At 39.0% G+C, this 17,792-nt stretch overlaps 1 protein-coding gene across 2 annotated transcripts; it reads left to right on the top strand.

Annotated features, from left to right (window-relative positions):
* Window positions 1-263: 263 nt before the first annotated feature.
* LOC124259118 (polyamine oxidase 7-like) lies at window positions 264-12,697 on the top strand. 2 transcript variants are annotated; one of them, XM_046693211.1, is made up of 3 exons: window positions 264-450; window positions 9,720-9,821; window positions 10,639-12,697. In XM_046693211.1, exons 2-3 carry the CDS (start codon window positions 9,728-9,730, stop codon window positions 12,084-12,086), a joined length of 1,542 nt encoding a protein of 513 aa, XP_046549167.1. In that variant the 5' UTR covers window positions 264-450; window positions 9,720-9,727; the 3' UTR covers window positions 12,087-12,697. The 2 variants fall into 2 exon arrangements, with proteins under 2 accessions (XP_046549167.1, XP_046549168.1); XM_046693212.1 differs by lacking the exon at window positions 264-450 and adding an exon at window positions 8,663-8,685.
* Window positions 12,698-17,792: the final 5,095 nt, after the last annotated feature.

The raw sequence follows: 17,792 nt of genomic DNA, 5'->3' as shown, positions 1-17,792 counted from the left end.
TGCGACTTAAAAGTTCAACAAAGTACAGCCGTTTTTATTCATATCGCTACTACAAGTGGTATGCAGCAAGTTGTTTGTCCAAGGAAAATGCACCTTTCAAATAAGTAATATGTTTTCGTGGGGTGGATTGCAAGGGTGCACCTGAAAGTTTATTAAATCATAAGCGGATCTAGGTGAAAATGAACACTCTCACCCCCAACCCCTTTTCAAAAGGCTGTGTCTGTATCTGTCCAGGTTTGTTTTTATTAAAAGTAAATATCTGGTAGACTAGGTTACAAGTGTAGGCATGTATGTAATGGACCACTGAACACAGACGGTGATAGGACAGACAGGGTATTTTCACTCCCCTGCTCGTTGCCGTGCACAGTCCGACAGCTCGGTTGTTTTCATCAGGACGTACTTTGTGTTCAACATTAACTGCTGTGGTAGCCGGTTGCTGTTTATACCGAGGTAACAGATTACCAAGTCAGTTATCATTTACACCATTTATCATCATTGTAAATGGCAGTTTATGTGTTATATTTTAAATCTGCCATCTACATCTAATTATAGAATTGGAGTTATTGCTAAGCTCTTATGATCTAAATTCAGGTCAATGAAACTTGGCTGTAAAATGTGTGCCCGCCCGATCAAAATGGAATCTTTTGACTAGTTCATTGTCATCGTACAAAAGTTAAAACGTCCTTACGTTCTCGAAAATGTGTGAGGTGACGACTGCGTTGCCTAGCGGACGCCATTTTGTTGAGTTAAGAAAATTCTTAGGTAGACTTATGAGTCCTCTAGCTGTGATGACTCCTAACATTTGCTCACCCTGAGAGTACTCTTAAGAGTAAAGAGGCTTTATAACTAGGTCTGAAAATATTACCAAACTTAAGAGAAACTCTCACAAAATTCTCAGTAATTTCTACACTTAGGAGTAACTTTTAATTCTTAGAATTTTTATAAATACGACCCCTGATATGTTGAAACAGGCTGGTAAGTGAACTTTCTTCTCTTTTAATGACGTTTTCAGACTGCTTCTTGGTACGCTGCAGGGGGACAAATGTCCCCGTAATGACATATTCCCCTGTAGTTGTAAGAGTTCCAAAAAAGATGTCGTAGTTTGTGGATGTTTCCCTTTTTTTTAATGAGTGAGTTTGGTTTTACGCCGCTTTTAGCAATATTCCAGCAATATCACGACAGGGGACACCAGAAATGGGCTTCACACATTGTACCCATGTGGGGAATCGACCCCGTGTTTTGGGCGTGACGAGCAAACGCTTGCACCACTATGCTACCACACTTCCCCTTCTTCAATGACCAGTTCGGGATGAAAAAGTTGTTTTGGTTTTTTTCGCCTGTTGAATTCGATCTACTTTCTATTACTCCAAAAACATTTGTCATTTTTTTATCAATGATATGCAGTCGTACATTATCTCATTTATGACATGTCTGTTTTCTGAGATTTGAACCAGAAAGACCTTGGTTCGTTGGTCTGGATCAAAATCACTAACCTTACCGAAAAGAAACTCACTGCCTTCCCAACACAAGATAGATGTATCATTTATGTTTAGATTGCACATTCAGTATAGACAGTACTTTCCATGAAATCTAGTGCACTGTTTTTGTCGATTTTCTTCTTGATCATGAATACAGACATGTTATTCAGTAATAGGCCACTGGCCCAAAATACATTTATAGATATAGATTTTGCATGAAGTTGCATAGAGCATATAATTATTAACATCAGGTCTAAAAAATATACCACGGCTACCAAATTACTCGATACGTTCCATAAGCTGATTAATAAAGGTAATAAACAATTGAGGGCTGAGGATGCAACCCTGTCTAGTACCTATACTACAATCAAAATAACTTGAATGACATGTTCTGACACAAGCCGACAACCTACCATACATTGATACAAGAATGTTATGGAATTTACCACAAACAGCTTTTTTCAGACTTGTCAGAAGAATTTTGTGATTAACTGTATCAAAGGCTTTTGAAAAAATGCATAGTCAGACATTAAAACCTTCCTTTCTTCTTACATGAAAATATCTGTATCATAGCTTGAAGGGAGAAAATATGATCAGTAGTAGAATAATTAGTCCTGAATCCTGCCTGTATGAAGAATACTCTTCTCCTCACACCAAACCTTTAACCTACTATTGAGAATGGAAGTGAATATTTTACAGAGAGAATCAATAAGAGAGATACCTCTATAATTATTGGAGTTACTTTTTACACCAGATTTGTAAAAGGTGCAAATAATGCTTTTACCCCAAGACACAGGAAAAATACCATCTTGAAAGATCTTGTTATGCAAAACTGTTCAATAATTGCTGATAAGAGTCTTAGAAGCTTTAATAAAGTCAATTGCAATACCATCTGTTCCAGGGGACATATTTTTTGTCAGTTTATCAATGTGAAGTAAGACTTCATTTTTTATTGTCACAATTTAATGTTTTTAGCTCTTCGTTCTTGAAAATGTCTGAATTGATATCATAGTCGATGGGCACAATGTGTTACATTATCAGAGTTCTCAGTTAGAAGCCCTGAGTTCTCAGTTAGAAGCCCTGAGTAGTGATTGAACCAGTCTTCACTGCTTATATCATTCGTAGTGTCACATTTTGAGGTTGAACCGGATTGCTTTAATGTTTTCCGAAATTCCTTTGGGTTGTCTCTTGCTGCAGTAAGTTTCTCTTTTTGTGCATCAAAGTATGCTCTTCGTTTGCTATTGAAAGTCTTCTTAAACGATTTACGCAGTGTTTCATGAATCACAATATCCAGGTCACTGTCTCCGTGATCTCTTAATGCTTTATATTTCACATTTTCAATTGTTCAAGTTCTTGGTCTCACCATGAGGGTTGAGGTTTGAAATTGATATCATGGTAACCTGAAAATAACTACTTATTGTGCACTGCAGCTCGTTGATACAGATCAGTGAAAACATTTAATGAATCTTCAATTTTGGTGTCTATACAGTGATGTAATTTGCTGCATAGGCTTCCAAACAATTCTTGGAATTTAGAGATAAATAATGCACAGTGTTCTCCACTCCACACATACTTAGTCCATATCATTGTATTATCTTCTGTTGAATTGCTAGTTGGAGAATTTAATGGTACAGTTGGCTGTACTGCACCAGTGAGTGAGTTTAGTTTTACCTCGCACTCAGCAATATTCCAGCTATATGGCGGCGGTCTGTAAATAATCGAGTCTGGACCAGACAATCCAGTGATCAACAGCATGAGCATCGACCTGCGTAATTGGGAACCGATTACAATGTACTGCACCAATCATTGGGTAGCTGGATATTCAGAGATCAGTACATAGGGAAATGATCAGACACATCATGAATCCTTTTATATAGTACTAGGGTAGGGTCTATATACCTATATGTCTTTCTAACGCTGTTTCTAAGCGTGACACGCCCCTGTGCATGAGCTCGACGACCACCATTTTCATCATGAAAGGTTTCTGTACCAGATATAATGCACACAAAAGATAATCATACAGCGTGACTGTACGTCCAAGTCCCAAAACTGTTTGTGCAACACGGTTGGTTGAACATGTCCACGTCATGATAAGGCATGCTTTTGGTATTACATGACTATAATTATACTGTAAAGACATTATCTCTTATATTTTCCAAAAACATAATAGATATCTGTCAGAATGCACGCTTTCTTTTAATTGTGTAACCGAAACAATATCCACGAGGTCACTTGGTAAAACTCACAAGCGTGAATTTGTAACTGGTGCGTGAACTCATGAGACACCGTCACCACGCCCAAATCAAAACACCTTTTGAAATCCCTAGCTAGGTTCTGAGTGCTCACAACCTCCGAGTATGAGTCACGGGGCGCTTGTCGACATCCTGAGTTATGATAATTACCAAAGTGTTAACCCAAGTAAAACTTAATATGATGTAATCCCTTCTAGTTGTGGAATAAATCGTGTATATCCGTCAGTGAGTCGTCTCAGGACATTCATTGTAAATTACAGGAGCTCCCGATAACAGATCTAGCATACTTTCTTGGGTGACTAGGCACGAACCGAGCAAAACTCTTGGTGCACGTGTTGCTTGTATACTCTTCAAAAACAGTAGGGGAACTTCATTTTTAATTTACGATTGAAAAAATTGGGAGATATATCGGTGTCAATCAATGTTGATATGATAATAATGAATGTATTTAGGGTGCATCACCACTTGCACTTCCTTATGACCATAGTTGTTTGTACATTACAGTAATCGCTCTTGAAAGATGATTGGTATATGGCGTGAAATTAGCATGTGTACGATTTTCATCTCAAACAAAACAAAAATGGAGAGAAACAAACACTAACAACTGTGGGATGAAAGATGATTGTCAAAATTAATGGATTACAGTGATTTTTCGACCTTCTTGAAAACTGTCACAATCAAAAATGACACCCCATGCACGTGTATGGGGCTACTGCGCGTGTATCCCTTGCGTTGTATTTAGGGGTGGTGATAAAGAGAAATGGCGGTGTCTTCATAAGATGTGTGTCTTTGAAAAGTTTGTTAACGCTTACACTTCCTATCCAGATTGAAAGTTCAGATTCCCCTACTTCTTTTAAAGAATATATTATGCCCAAGGGCATTTGATAGGCACATACATACAGTTCAGAGGTTGCCAGGAAGCTTCAGTGCCATAAGAGACCACCATTACTTAATCTCCACGTCCGGTGGTATCACTTTCGAAATGACAAACTTCAAAAAATATTCTTCATGAAGGATATCAGATTACACTGTGCACAAACAATGTCAATAATATTAAGTATGTCCAATATATGTCAAACGTATAGAACTCAAGAGATGTGTTGCATGCCAGACAAACATGCCCAATGCCATTTCGTTTTGACACTGCCATGTTTGGGATATGTATGTAATGGTGTCATTTTCAAACACTACTGCAACAGTTGAGGCATAGTCGATTCTATTTCCAAATATTTTAAGACCAGTTAATTCAAACCTGAAATAACTATGCATTCCTATGAATTTATGAATAAACCTATAAATACCTACACATTCCTATGGAATTATGAATAAAACTTTGATAACTATACATTCCTATGAATTTATGAATAAACCTATAAAAACCTACACATTCCTATGGAATTATGAATAAAACTTTGATAACTACACATTCCTATGAATTTATGAATAAACCTATAAAAACTACACGTTCCTATGAAATTATGAATAGACCTATAATAACTATACATTCCTATGAATTTATGAATAAACCTATAATAACTATACATTCCCATGAATTTATGAATAAACCTATAAAAACTACACATTCCTATGAAATTATGAATAAAGCTATAAAACCTACACATTCTTATAAAATTATGAATAAACCTATAAAAACCTACACATTCTTATGAAATTATGAATAAACCTATAATACGTACACATTTCTATGAAATTATGAATAAACCTATAATACGTAGACATTCCTATGGAATTATGAATAAACCTATAATAACTATACACTCCTATGAATTTATGAATAAACCTATAATACGTACACATTCCTATGAAATTATGAATAAACCTGCAATAAACACAGATTTTATGAAAGTTCTGTTTTGTTTAACTCTAACAACAGCTGGTATGGTTTTCATTGATATACCTTGTGATCCTCAGGTTGGAGGCTTTCTTGTTAATTAGATGATAAATCCCAGTATTTTGTTTCCGTTTGCATAAAACTGCATTTTTAAGTTTCACTTTTAATGAAAGTTGCAAAGTATGTCCTAAGGGGATTCCGATGGTTCTTTAGGACTTTGGGAGAAGATTAGGCCATTCTTGGTCAACGAGTACAGAAAACTCCCTGTGTAGAATACCACCGGTCGCCTGTCGCCGAATTCAGATTACCATCGTATCATACCAGATCTGCTGGGTGAAGAGAGGCAGTTTTGAACAAACTCACTTGCCTAAGGTGAGACCACATGTATCACATGTGCTTCGTTGTGGGGCGGGACTGAGACCCCAGCAACTCTTAGGAGTCAGACCGCCTCCGTGGTGTAGTGGTTAGAGCGTCTGCCCGGAGAGCGGAGGGTCGCGGGTTCGATCCCCGACCGCGTCATACCAAAAAGACGTTAAAATATGGTACTTGTTGGTCCCTGCCTGGCGCTCGGCATTAATGGGTACAACAAGGACTGGTCGGCTCGGAGTCAGTATAATGTGTCTGAGTGGGGTATTCATGCTTCACTGCGGCTTGGTATCTCAGTGAGTTAGCACTATAAAACCAGCTGAAGTCTGGGCTAGTACAAGCAGCCGCACATACACATACACACACATGCACGTCGTCATATGAGCGAAATATTCTCAAGCACGACGTTAAACCCAATTTCACCTCACCTCACCTTAGGAGTCAAGTTGCCTAACACGGTCACCCATCAAAGACTCTCCGCGCCCAACGTTGCTTAACTTCAACTGATTGTGACAGCACCACACATCTCTACTTTAACGTTTCGCGAACACCTGGTGTTCTCACTGACCCATTCATTTAATATTCACCGTTAGTATGGCTTTAGGGGGCTGTGGATAGCCTAGTGGTTAAAGCGTTCGCTCGTCACGCCGAAAATCTGGGTTCGATTCCCCACATGGCTACAATGTGTGAAGCCCATTTCTGGTCTCCCCCTCAGTGATATTGCTGGAATGTTGCTAAAAGCGGCGTTAAACCAAAACTCACTCACTCACTTATTTTAATCAAGGTAAGAGACCATCAGTTTTGTGGGGGATCATTTTGAGGCAGCCTGACAGAAGTGAGTCGATAAACAATTGGGTGTTAGATCGTCGTGTAAGTGTGGCCGACCTGGTATTGGTAGACCAGCAATGACTGGGTCGAAAAATACAAAGTGCATTCCTGGAATGGCGTGTCTACGTCCATCGGAGCAATATCCATTATATCGACGTATTGGTATTAAAGGTTATTTTGGTTTCGCAAAATGTACATTTGCAATTAAGGCTGGAATTGCACTACCGTGATCTAAACAATAAGGTATTCGACAGTTCCCAACTTATAAAGAAGATTAATGTTATTAGGTATGCTTTAGCTGATATTATGTTCTTCCAACACAGTGTTAGAGCACCATTGGCGCGGTGGGTAGCTTAGAAACTAAAACGTTCAGTAATCACGCCAAAGGCCCGGGTTCGATTCCCCACATGGGTACAAGGAAGACCATTTCTGCTGATATTGCTAAAAAGTAAAAGTAAACTCACTCACTTCTAGCACCATTGACGTTGGAATTTGTGTTGAAATGTTCAAAAACTAACGGTGGCATATTACCAAAAGACAATGAGTCATTAGTAGCGACAACCTGTGCTTTGAAAGGAGTGCCTTCAATTATACTATACATGTACATAATAGATTTAAGAAATTCAGCATGTCCTGCGATGGATTTTCTTTTCTGTTTAGATGTATATATTTTATGTTTATTTTAGGAACAGATTAATTGCTTTGGAAAAAAAACAACCCAAGAAATAGTCATGGGCATATAATATGTCTACTGACCAAGAATTGATCATGTCATCGTATCCCAATTGCGTAGATCAGTACTCATGCTTTTGATCACTGGATTGTCTGGTCCAGACTCGATTGTTTTCAGACCGCCGCCACATAGCTGGAATATTGCTGATTGCTGCGTAAAACTAAATTCATTTACTCAATCGCTCACATGACTGCTTATGAATCAACAGATTCTGTTTTTGTCTCGTATCAGTTGTGAATTATCACCAGATTGGGGCTTTACTGTACCCATGTGAGGAATCAAAAACGGGTCTTCGGGGTGACGAGCGAACGCTTTAACCATCATGCTGCACCATCACCTCTCGGAGTTGCCAGATTTCAAAGATAAGGAAGACTTTACACGATTCAAGTTTGCACTTGCTATGGCAGCCATGATCCTTTCATACACATTTCATGGCTATTGTGCCTTCTACCCCCAATGTTACAGCAGATAATCAAGATTGTGTTGTGATCAGATCACGTCGTTTATAATTACCGTACTTGAATAAAATACAACCATTAAAGAGTTTGTTATGCGGGATGTGTCTGTTCACGGGATATAAACTTGACTTTAGGACATGACTTGAATTTTGTTATGTGATTTTGTGCATAAATCTATGAACGAATCAATCAGGGTTGAAATTAAAGTTCTTGGCTTTCTGTTGTGGGTGTTCATGGATGCCAGGGTTTAACGTAACGTCACACAGTTCCATTCGTCCTTTATCCACCCGTATACAGCAAAGCCCCTTCATTCTGGAAACTCCCCTTTCTGGACTATTGAGTGAGTGAGTTAAGATTTAAAGTCACATCGGTAATATTTCAGCCATATCGTGACTTCTGGACTATTGCGTTTTTATGAGTGAGTGAGTGTACTTTTACGCACTCAGCAATACTCCAGCTATATGGCAGCGGTTTGTAAATATTCGAGTCTGGACCAGACAATCCAGTGATCAACAGCATGAGAATCGATCTACGCAATTGGGATACGATGACATGTATCAACCAAGTCAGCGAGCCTGAACCCCCGATCCCGTTAGACGCCTCTTACGACAAGCATGGTTATTACGTTTTAGAACGACATTGATGCGAACGTGTAACCTGCTGCTATAAACAATTTTTACCTGTATTTAATGGTAATGACATCATCTGGTTTAAAGAGGTTTCACTATACTCACTCAAAGCACTTATGTTACAATATATGCCCAGCATACATGTTACAACATAAGCAATAACTGCTTCACGTTTACGGCAAGATATAGTTAACTTATAGTCCACACTGCTTCACGTTTACGGCAAGATATAGTTAACTTATAGTCCACACTGCTTCACGTTAGGGCATGGTATAGTTAACTTATAGTCCACACTGCTTCACGTTTACGGCAAGATACAGTTAACTTATAGTCCACACTGCTTCACGTTTACGGCAAGATATAGTTAACTTATAGTCCACACTGCTTCACGTTTACGGCAAGATTTACCACACTGCTTCACGTTTACGGCAAGATACAGTTAACTTAGTCCACACTGCTTCACGTTAAGGCATGGTATAGTTAACTTATAGTCCACACTGCTTCACGTTTACGGCAAGATACAGTTAACTTATAGTCCACACTGCTTCACGTTTACGGCAAGATATAGTTAACTTATAGTCCACACTGCTTCACGTTTACGGCAAGATATAGTTAACTTATAGTCCACACTGCTTCACGTTAAGGCATGGTATAGTTAACTTATAGTCCACACTGCTTCACGTTTACGGCAAGATATAGTTAACTTATAGTCCACACTGCTTCACGTTTACGGCAAGATATAGTTAACTTATAGTCCACACTGCGAGCAATTAGTTTTTAAAAATCGTAGTAATTTGTTGGTCTTCATGCAGCAAAGTGTACATTCGTGCCAGATGTATCTATATGTATTGAGTGAGTGAGTGAGTGAGTGAGTCTAGTTTTACGCCGCTTTTAGCAATTTTCTAGCAATATCACGGCGGGGGACACCAGAAATGGGCTTCACACATTGTACCCATATGGGAATCGAACCCGGGTCTTGGGCGTGACGGGTGAACGCTTTAACCACTAGGCTACCCCGCCACCCCTGTGTGTATTGCATGTTGGCAGTTTGTGATTGATTGTATGACTTTAAATGATTTCAAATGCACTCAAACCGCTAATCGATGTTCTATCATTTTGCAAGATGCAGTGATGACTATCCTCAAGGCAGCTACACTCTCGGTACTCTTCATCATACAGTTTGAGTCGGTTCCTTGTCAGCAGACTCAGAATGTAAGCAGTTCAAGTAAGTGCCAGATGTTCTTAAATACCATTATCAGTATGCCAGCTTGGGTACCAAGTCCGCATTGTCTGTGAGGTGAGGTGAAATTTGGGTTTAACGTCGCGCTGGAGAATATTTCGCTCATATGACGACGTGCATGCGTATGTGTATGTGCGGCTGCTTGTACTAGCCCAGACTGAAGCTGGTTTTATAGTGCTAGCCCACTGAGATACCATGCCGCAGTGAAGCATGAATACCCCACTCAGACACATTATACTAACTCCGAGCCGACCAGTCCTTGTTGTACCCATTAATGCCGAGCGCCAGGCAGGGACCAACAAGTACCACATTTTAACGTCTTTTGGTATGACGCGGTCGGGGATCGAACCCGCGACCTTCCGCTCTCCGGTCAGACGCTCTAACCACTACACCACTACACCATTGTTTGTAGAGTAGTGACTATAAGGTGGCAGTTAGCGGCTTCTAGCCCAATTCTATATTGTGTTGCTTATTGTTAGTTTGACATCTTACATTCTCTCTAACCTATTGTTCAATATAATATGTGATAATCTAGTTTTACAGGATGTTATGCCGTTTAAATACATTTGTTAATAAGGTATAAATTTCTCTTGTCACGGTGTGGCTTAAATATTGTCGATTCGACATCACTCACTCACTCACTCACTCGTGTAGTAGCCTGTTGTTCTTAGGCTGTTGTTCATCAATGGCCCACGTATATTCGTGTGTGTACTATTGGGAATATTTGGGAATATTTTTATTTCACAGTAAATATCCTATTTTCGACTCTTATGACTAAATGCACGTTTTGATTGTTGAACAGATCATAGCCAGGTTCTGATTCTTGGAGCCGGGATATCAGGCTTGTCGGCGGCGAAGACCCTGGTTGAAAGAAACATCAGTAACTTCCGGATTCTGGAAGGTTCGAATAGAATTGGAGGGAGAATAAAATCCGTCACATTTGGTGGCCAGACTGTAGAGGAGGGAGCGAACTGGGTGATAGGCAGAGAAGGCACCCCTCTGTGGGATGTCGTCCATAAGTACAACGTGTCGGGGAAAAAGTCAAATTGGGACAGTGTTTTAATCAGAAACTCCCGCGGAGAAGATGTCACCGACACAGAAGGGGAGGACGCATGGACCAAGTTAGAATCAGCACAAGTGACCTTGTCCGAGATCTTCAAAAGATTTGAGGACAACAAAACGGTGGACATGTCACTTCGAGCCTGTCTGGACATCGGAAGATGGTCCCCCAAAACGCCCGTGGAAAAGGTTGTAGAGATATTTGACTACGATTTTGAATATGGAGGAACACCTGGAGTGACTTCCTGCAATAGTGTCGGGATAAATGATGAGCCTGTCAAAGATCTGTACTATGTTATGGACGAAAGAGGTTTTGAGTTCATACTTAAGACAATTGCTAAAGATGCATTATTACCCAATGATCAGCGATTACACCTGAATGAAGTCGTCACAGACATCACCTATAACGACACCACTGTGGTAGTGACCACCCAGAACGGCAACATCTTCACGGCAGACGTTGTCATAGTTACTTTCAGTATTGGAGTCCTGAAAAGTGGTTCTGTCACCTTCAACCCTCCACTCCCAGACTGGAAGATCGACAATCTGTACCGAGTCATGTCAGAAAACTATCTTAGCGTGTATCTCAAATTTCCGAACACCTCATCTAGGTTCTGGGACGACACTGAATACATCCTGTACGCTGATGACAGACGGGGCGTCTTTCCAGTCTGGCAGAACCTAGAGGCTGAAGGACTGTTTCCCAATGGAACCAATATTCTCCAGATGGTGACACAAGGGGAAGATGCGGACAGAGTGTCGGATATGAATGATACAGAAATCACAGCTGAGGTGATGGCCATCCTTCGGCGTGTCTACACCAACGTTGTCGACCCGGAAGATGTATTCATCACCAACTGGAAGACTAACCCGTTATACAGGGGATCCTTCTGCAACATGGAGGCACCGGCTCTCAACTCTGTGATCTTTGAAGCTATACGAGCTCCTGTGGGCAACGTCTTCTTTGCTGGGGAAGCTTTTGACCCGAAATTCGCCTGTTATACAACCGGGGCTGCGAGGAGTGGAATCTACACTGCTGATAAGGTGGTTACGCATCTTGCTGATGAGGGGGTTACGCATCTTGCTGATGATGGTGTTACGCATCCCTCTTCTTGTCCATCTGGAATGAAACGGGCTAATGCCAAATCAATCATTGGTTTACTCTTACTGTTTGTAATAACAAGCATATAGTCGGTATATCGAGAAGTGCATCTGGGCGCAGTCCAATTCCTTTAAAATATGCAAGTTAATGTCTTGTGTTCTGGCAAGATATGAGAAATGTCGGCTGCATGCAATATATGTTTGTAACTTGTGCTGCTTTACAGGGGACATTAACAGGAATTTAAACAAATTGGACAAAGGTGTGAGGATTTTCTCATTTGAAAGCATTGTTAAAGGTTCACCTGTATGTATATGTAAAAACGTTTTAGGTGTTAAATATCCCAAACGTGATGATTTATGGTGAATGTGGCCGTTTACAACTCTATTTAGAAGCACAGATAAAAGCTATCAAATACTGGGTAAAGCTCTTGGATATGCCTGCATCAAGATTCCCAAAGAAATGCTATAATATGATGTGTTTGTTTGACACTAACGAAAAATGAAATTGGATAACGAACGTTTACTTAATCCTCGTGGTTTTAGTTATATTTTTGTCACAAAAGATTATTTGCCCAAGATCGTTGTATAATGCCATATCACAAAGGAGATAAAAGATATGTACATTCAGTCATGGCTGACTGACTGAGGTTAGTTTTACGCCGCCTTTAGCAATATTCCAGCAACATCACGGCGGGGGACACCTGAAATGGGCTTCACACATTGTACCCATGTGGGGATTCGAACCCGGGTCTTCAGTGTCACGAGCGGACGCTTTAACCACTAGGCTACCCCACCGCCCATTCAGTCATGGCATTCATCTTTAGTAGTCGCCCAAATCCACCTTTTACATTACTTATATAAATCTACCGCCACGATATCAATTTCAGAAAATGTTTCGTTTCATTATTCAGATTTACATGTTGTTCACGTGATCTTATGATCGAGAAGGGTAGAAATCATAATATTCAAAGAGAAATAGGATCGTGTAAATTTGGTACAATAAATGTAATTGAGAATGAGTTCCGCATTTTGCTGGTATGTCCTTACTACATAGATTTAAGGACACAATATCTACCACAATAATACCATACATATCCTTATACCTGTAATTTGATTTGTTAATGAACACTATTGACACAAATAATATTCTCAAACTTGGTATGTATATCCACCCTATATAGAATACATATGGTAAAAAGAAAACACCATGTACAAACATTGTGATTGTATTAGTGTTGGGAATTGGTTAAAATCTCATAATTGATGATTGATTCATTACAATCGATCAATCATCGAAAAGAATTGGTTAGCGTCATTTATGAAATTTGTTAATGTACACAAAAATTAGGGAAAAAACATGTAGTTCTTTTGGGTTTTTGGGGGGCAAAATTTCACATCTTTAAAGGATGACTAGTATGTTAGGAACATAAATTTCTTAGAGTCTTTAAGATAACTTCAATCATGACTTGGAACGAGCTTGTAGTGCTTATGGAATGTAACAGACAAAACCAACCTAGTGAAAAATACTGTTAATGAAAACGTGTTCCAGAATTGTTTGTGTTCGATTATGAGAAAACAGGATCGATTGCTTGGTCGTTTAGTCAGTGCGACCAATCTTCGATTATTTCAATTAATCGGACCACCACTAGATTGTATGCCATTACTGTTATCTGACTTTGTACCATAGGACTGGAACTGGAATACGTGAGTGAGTGAGTATGGTTTTACACCGCTTTTAGCAATATTCCAACAATATCACGGCCTGGGACACCAGAAATGGGCTTCACACATTGTACCATGGTTGGGAATTGTACTCGGTCTTCAGCATGACAACCACAAGACTACCCCACTGCACAGGATAGACGGGAAGCAGTTTCCATGGTTACATCCACTGTATTCCTATCCATGGTGCTATACACATGGGGGTAAAACCTTCCTTTAATAACACCTGGTGGTCCTCACAAACAATGAGTGAGTGAGTGAGTTTGGTTTTACACAGCTTTTCAGCTGGTCCAATATTCCAGCAATATCACGGTGGGGGACACCAGAAATGGGCTTCACAATAACACCTGGTAGTACCCATGTGGGGAATCGAACCAATGGCCTTCGACATAAAGTGGGCAAACGCTTTAAATCGAACCTTGGCCACATGCAACCAAAACATCAAACAAAAAATAAAACACAATTATCACACATTCATGACATATAATATACATTGCTGATTATGAAAAAAACCAAAAAAACAAGATTATAAGCAATCGCAAATCAAAAGTGCAATATTTTGTACTTGGGTTTACTTCCCTCGAAAAAAAGCAGCCGGGATACCGAACCCAGTCAGAGCGGGTGGGTGTGCACTCAAGTGTAACGAAGGCTTTCACTGGCTGGTTCATTTGCCGATGCCCTCACGGCTCATTGTGTGTGTGTATCACTGTATATAGAGATGTTGGGTTTTGAAAATACACACTCATTTTTGTGTATAACATGTGTCATTACATAATGTGTCATGAGACCATACCTGAGTCTGTGTCATTACATAATGTGACAGAGACCGAATATAACTCAATGCGTTTATTGTATATATCGTATATCACAGTTAGAAATTCTGTCAATGCTAAATAATGACATTGCTTTTTAGCTTTGACAACGTATCGATACTGAGAAATGTGAATCGGTATTGAACTGAGAAAGTGACTCGGTAAGAACGTGTGGTGAAATAGACAAATGAAATTATATAAACAGTTAAATCGGTATTCTACTGTCATAACATATAAAAAGCTCGCGCCTGTGAAATATCAACAAAACATTAGAAAAATAGCTCACATCAATGCCTTCACCGAGTATTCACCGCCAGCGAAGGTTTTCCGTCTTGAAATGTCGAACGCCTCACTGGTTGACACATAGCTGAGTAGATCTAGATCCTAACAAGATTCTTTTATGTAATGAGTAGATTATTTACTATTTGTTTTGATTAGACTACTACTGCTCACGACCTTATAATCCGGACATCCCGCTTCCAAGCTGCGCGAACCTAATTCACTGCGCATGCGCTATGAGCGCAGCACAGCTGTTGAAACCACTTTTCACCCCAAGCGCTGGGGTGAAGTAAGTAAATCGTTTGAACTCCGATTTCGCGGGGGGTTTTCATCGGGTTATTTTTCAACTTTGTAAGTTGAATTTGCATTTTTGATGATTTGTATCTGTAAGTCCATACCGAAAGGTATCAGAATCTGCAAAGTTGTGTTTTACGTTGCATGTGACAGGCTACCCCACCGCCCTGGCCCACAACAAGCTAAATGGAAGTTAAAATACACAACATGCAGAACACAAATACCAACATTGATATTTATTTGGACATCATGATATTACTGTACAGGAAAAACAATTAGTACATCATCAATGTGCAGAGGTTAGGTTCACAAAGCTCTCACACAGGACAAGTAACATCTAACAAAGAGCATCATGAACAATACATCATGTACAATAAACAGGAGCCACTACAAATCACCCATATAGTACACCAATTTCAAACAAACCTTTTTAGACCTCAGTAATTAGTTCCTATAAATTAAATTTGTTATTCGTATGAATTAAAAATCTTTTGATACAAGACTGAGTTCTCGTGGTCAGTATATGTTTTTAATGTTATTAATGCCATTTGTTTTAAAATTTGTATTATTTAAAGGGAACAGTTTTACATTTTTTACAGTTTTACATTTTCACAGACCTTGACAATTAGGATAGGACAATCAGGTGACAAGCCTTACAAATGACACTTAATCTAAAACAAATATTTCCTTTCAAGTTAAACACATACCAGATTGCGTTATCAATATCAGGTACGGTACATCCTTACCTTGATGTCCCTGCTAGGCAATGATCAAATGATATAATTAATAAACTACATCATACTTTTCCGAAATGGGATTTGTTATATGATAATTACCAAGGCTGTGCAATATAACCGGTTTACAGGTAATTACCGGTTCAGACATGAAAACGATACGTATTGCGATACGCTGATCAAAAACCGGTATTTTGACTTGCATTCAGAAACCCTGGTAACACTCGGAAATCTTTGGATATTTCCTTTTTTCATTTGTGCCAAATATTATTCACATTTTTATTTTTAATCATGATTAAAAGTTGTTATTAAAGCTTAATCAAGCATAGTGATTTTGCTGTGTATTTGCTCTATAAATCAAGCATTACCTCGATTATAAGTAGTTTTTTGTTTAAAAATACTTCATGCAATATATTGCAATACATATCGCAATACATGCTTTCGCATCGCAATATATCGCAATATGAAAATTCTCTGCAATACCCACCCCTAATAATTACACCATAAGAAATCAACTATTTGATTACAATCAATCACTGGAATATCCCAACCGAAATTCACTTCTAACTGAGCAACATACATGAAAGCAACTGATTAATGATTATATGTTATGTACACCACTGCACTGTGTATAGGGAGGGAGTTGTGTTGGAGGAAACCTACAGAGATCACATAACTGTTTTATACCACGTAGCCTTTCATTGGTATCAACAGCCTAATCACATTGGCAACTGGAAATAATTCAATAAACTAAATCATTGAAACAAATATACAATTTGTAATCATATTCATGTATACTATTACTAAAACAAGATATTGGTGTATCACTAAAGCAAAAGAAACAGAAAGAAGCTAATACAATATTTTTCCAAATATACTATTGTTTTACCAATGGTTTTGTTTTTATGTTTGGTATATTTCTTCCTTGCTATGCTCGGTATTTATGTGAGTGAGTGAGTTTGGTTTTACGCCGCTTTTAGCAATATTCCAGCAATATCACGGCAGGGGACACCAGAAATGAGCTTCACACATTGTGCCCATGTGGGGAATCGAACCCGGGTCTTCAGCATGACGAGTGAACGCTTTAACCATCAGGCTACCCCACAACCCCTCGGTATTTATGAATAATAGTAGTACTGAACAGATATGTATGTATTTTCTGGGTATCTTATTCAAACAGCCTGTATACAACCCTTGTTACCTAGTAGTGATCTTATTACTTTACATGTCTATTCATGAGGTTAGTAAAGATACAAAGCCATTGGGGCTGCAACAATTTACTCTGGTAACATCATAATATTTTGTGCCAGAACATCAGCAGAATATGATCAAGTTATGTAACGATGCAAAAGAACACACATGTAAATGAAACGTAAGCCTGTGTGAGGTCGATTCAGTTTGGTTTTACGCTGGTTAGACCAGTATTCCAGTTATATCAGAATGTGTCAGTTTAATATGGGATTAAAGCTTGCAAAATTAAGAAACATAATTGAGGCAAATTGTGATTCGAACCCATTATTATAGGTTCTTGGACAGCAAAGGGAAGCAACTCCGCTGGGCTAATTACCATGGTATGAGAAAAAAGAGCCCTACAAACTAAAAACATATTTCCTAAAAGTATGTGCAAGAATTATCAAGCTACCATCAGCTCTACTCAAGCTTAATAAACATGTTTAAGTTGGGTCAAGCATGGCTTGATAGCATAACATAACACAAGTCTTGAGTTTCAATTTGTAGTAATTCTGTGTAAGCAAGTTTGGTTGGCGCTGTATATAGTATTTCAGCTACAATGACAGCTTGATGAGAAAAAAGCCAAAATTAATGTCTTGGACATTTACCACTTAAGTATTCAACCAATGATCCTATGCATTTCATTGTGTATTTATGTGTGCGTTTAGCTTTACACGCTTACCTGGGTATCACGCCACTGGGTATCCACGCCAATGGCCACTGGG

This window comes from Haliotis rubra, unplaced genomic scaffold (assembly GCF_003918875.1).
Source record: "Haliotis rubra isolate DU_JTF1 unplaced genomic scaffold, ASM391887v1 Scf71, whole genome shotgun sequence".
NCBI lineage: Eukaryota > Metazoa > Mollusca > Gastropoda > Lepetellida > Haliotidae > Haliotis > Haliotis rubra.
The sequence above is the reverse complement of the archived record's forward strand: the minus strand, read 5'-3'. Positions and strand labels throughout refer to the sequence as shown.

Excerpts from the sequence above, each read along its gene's own strand:
- LOC124259118 (XM_046693211.1), top strand. The coding sequence starts at position 9,728 with ATGACTATCCTCAAGGCAGCTACACTCTCGGTACTCTTCATCATACAG. Across the intron at positions 9,822-10,638 it reads TCAGAATGTAAGCAGTTCAA|ATCATAGCCAGGTTCTGATT; the intron begins GTAAGTGCCAGA and ends ATTGTTGAACAG.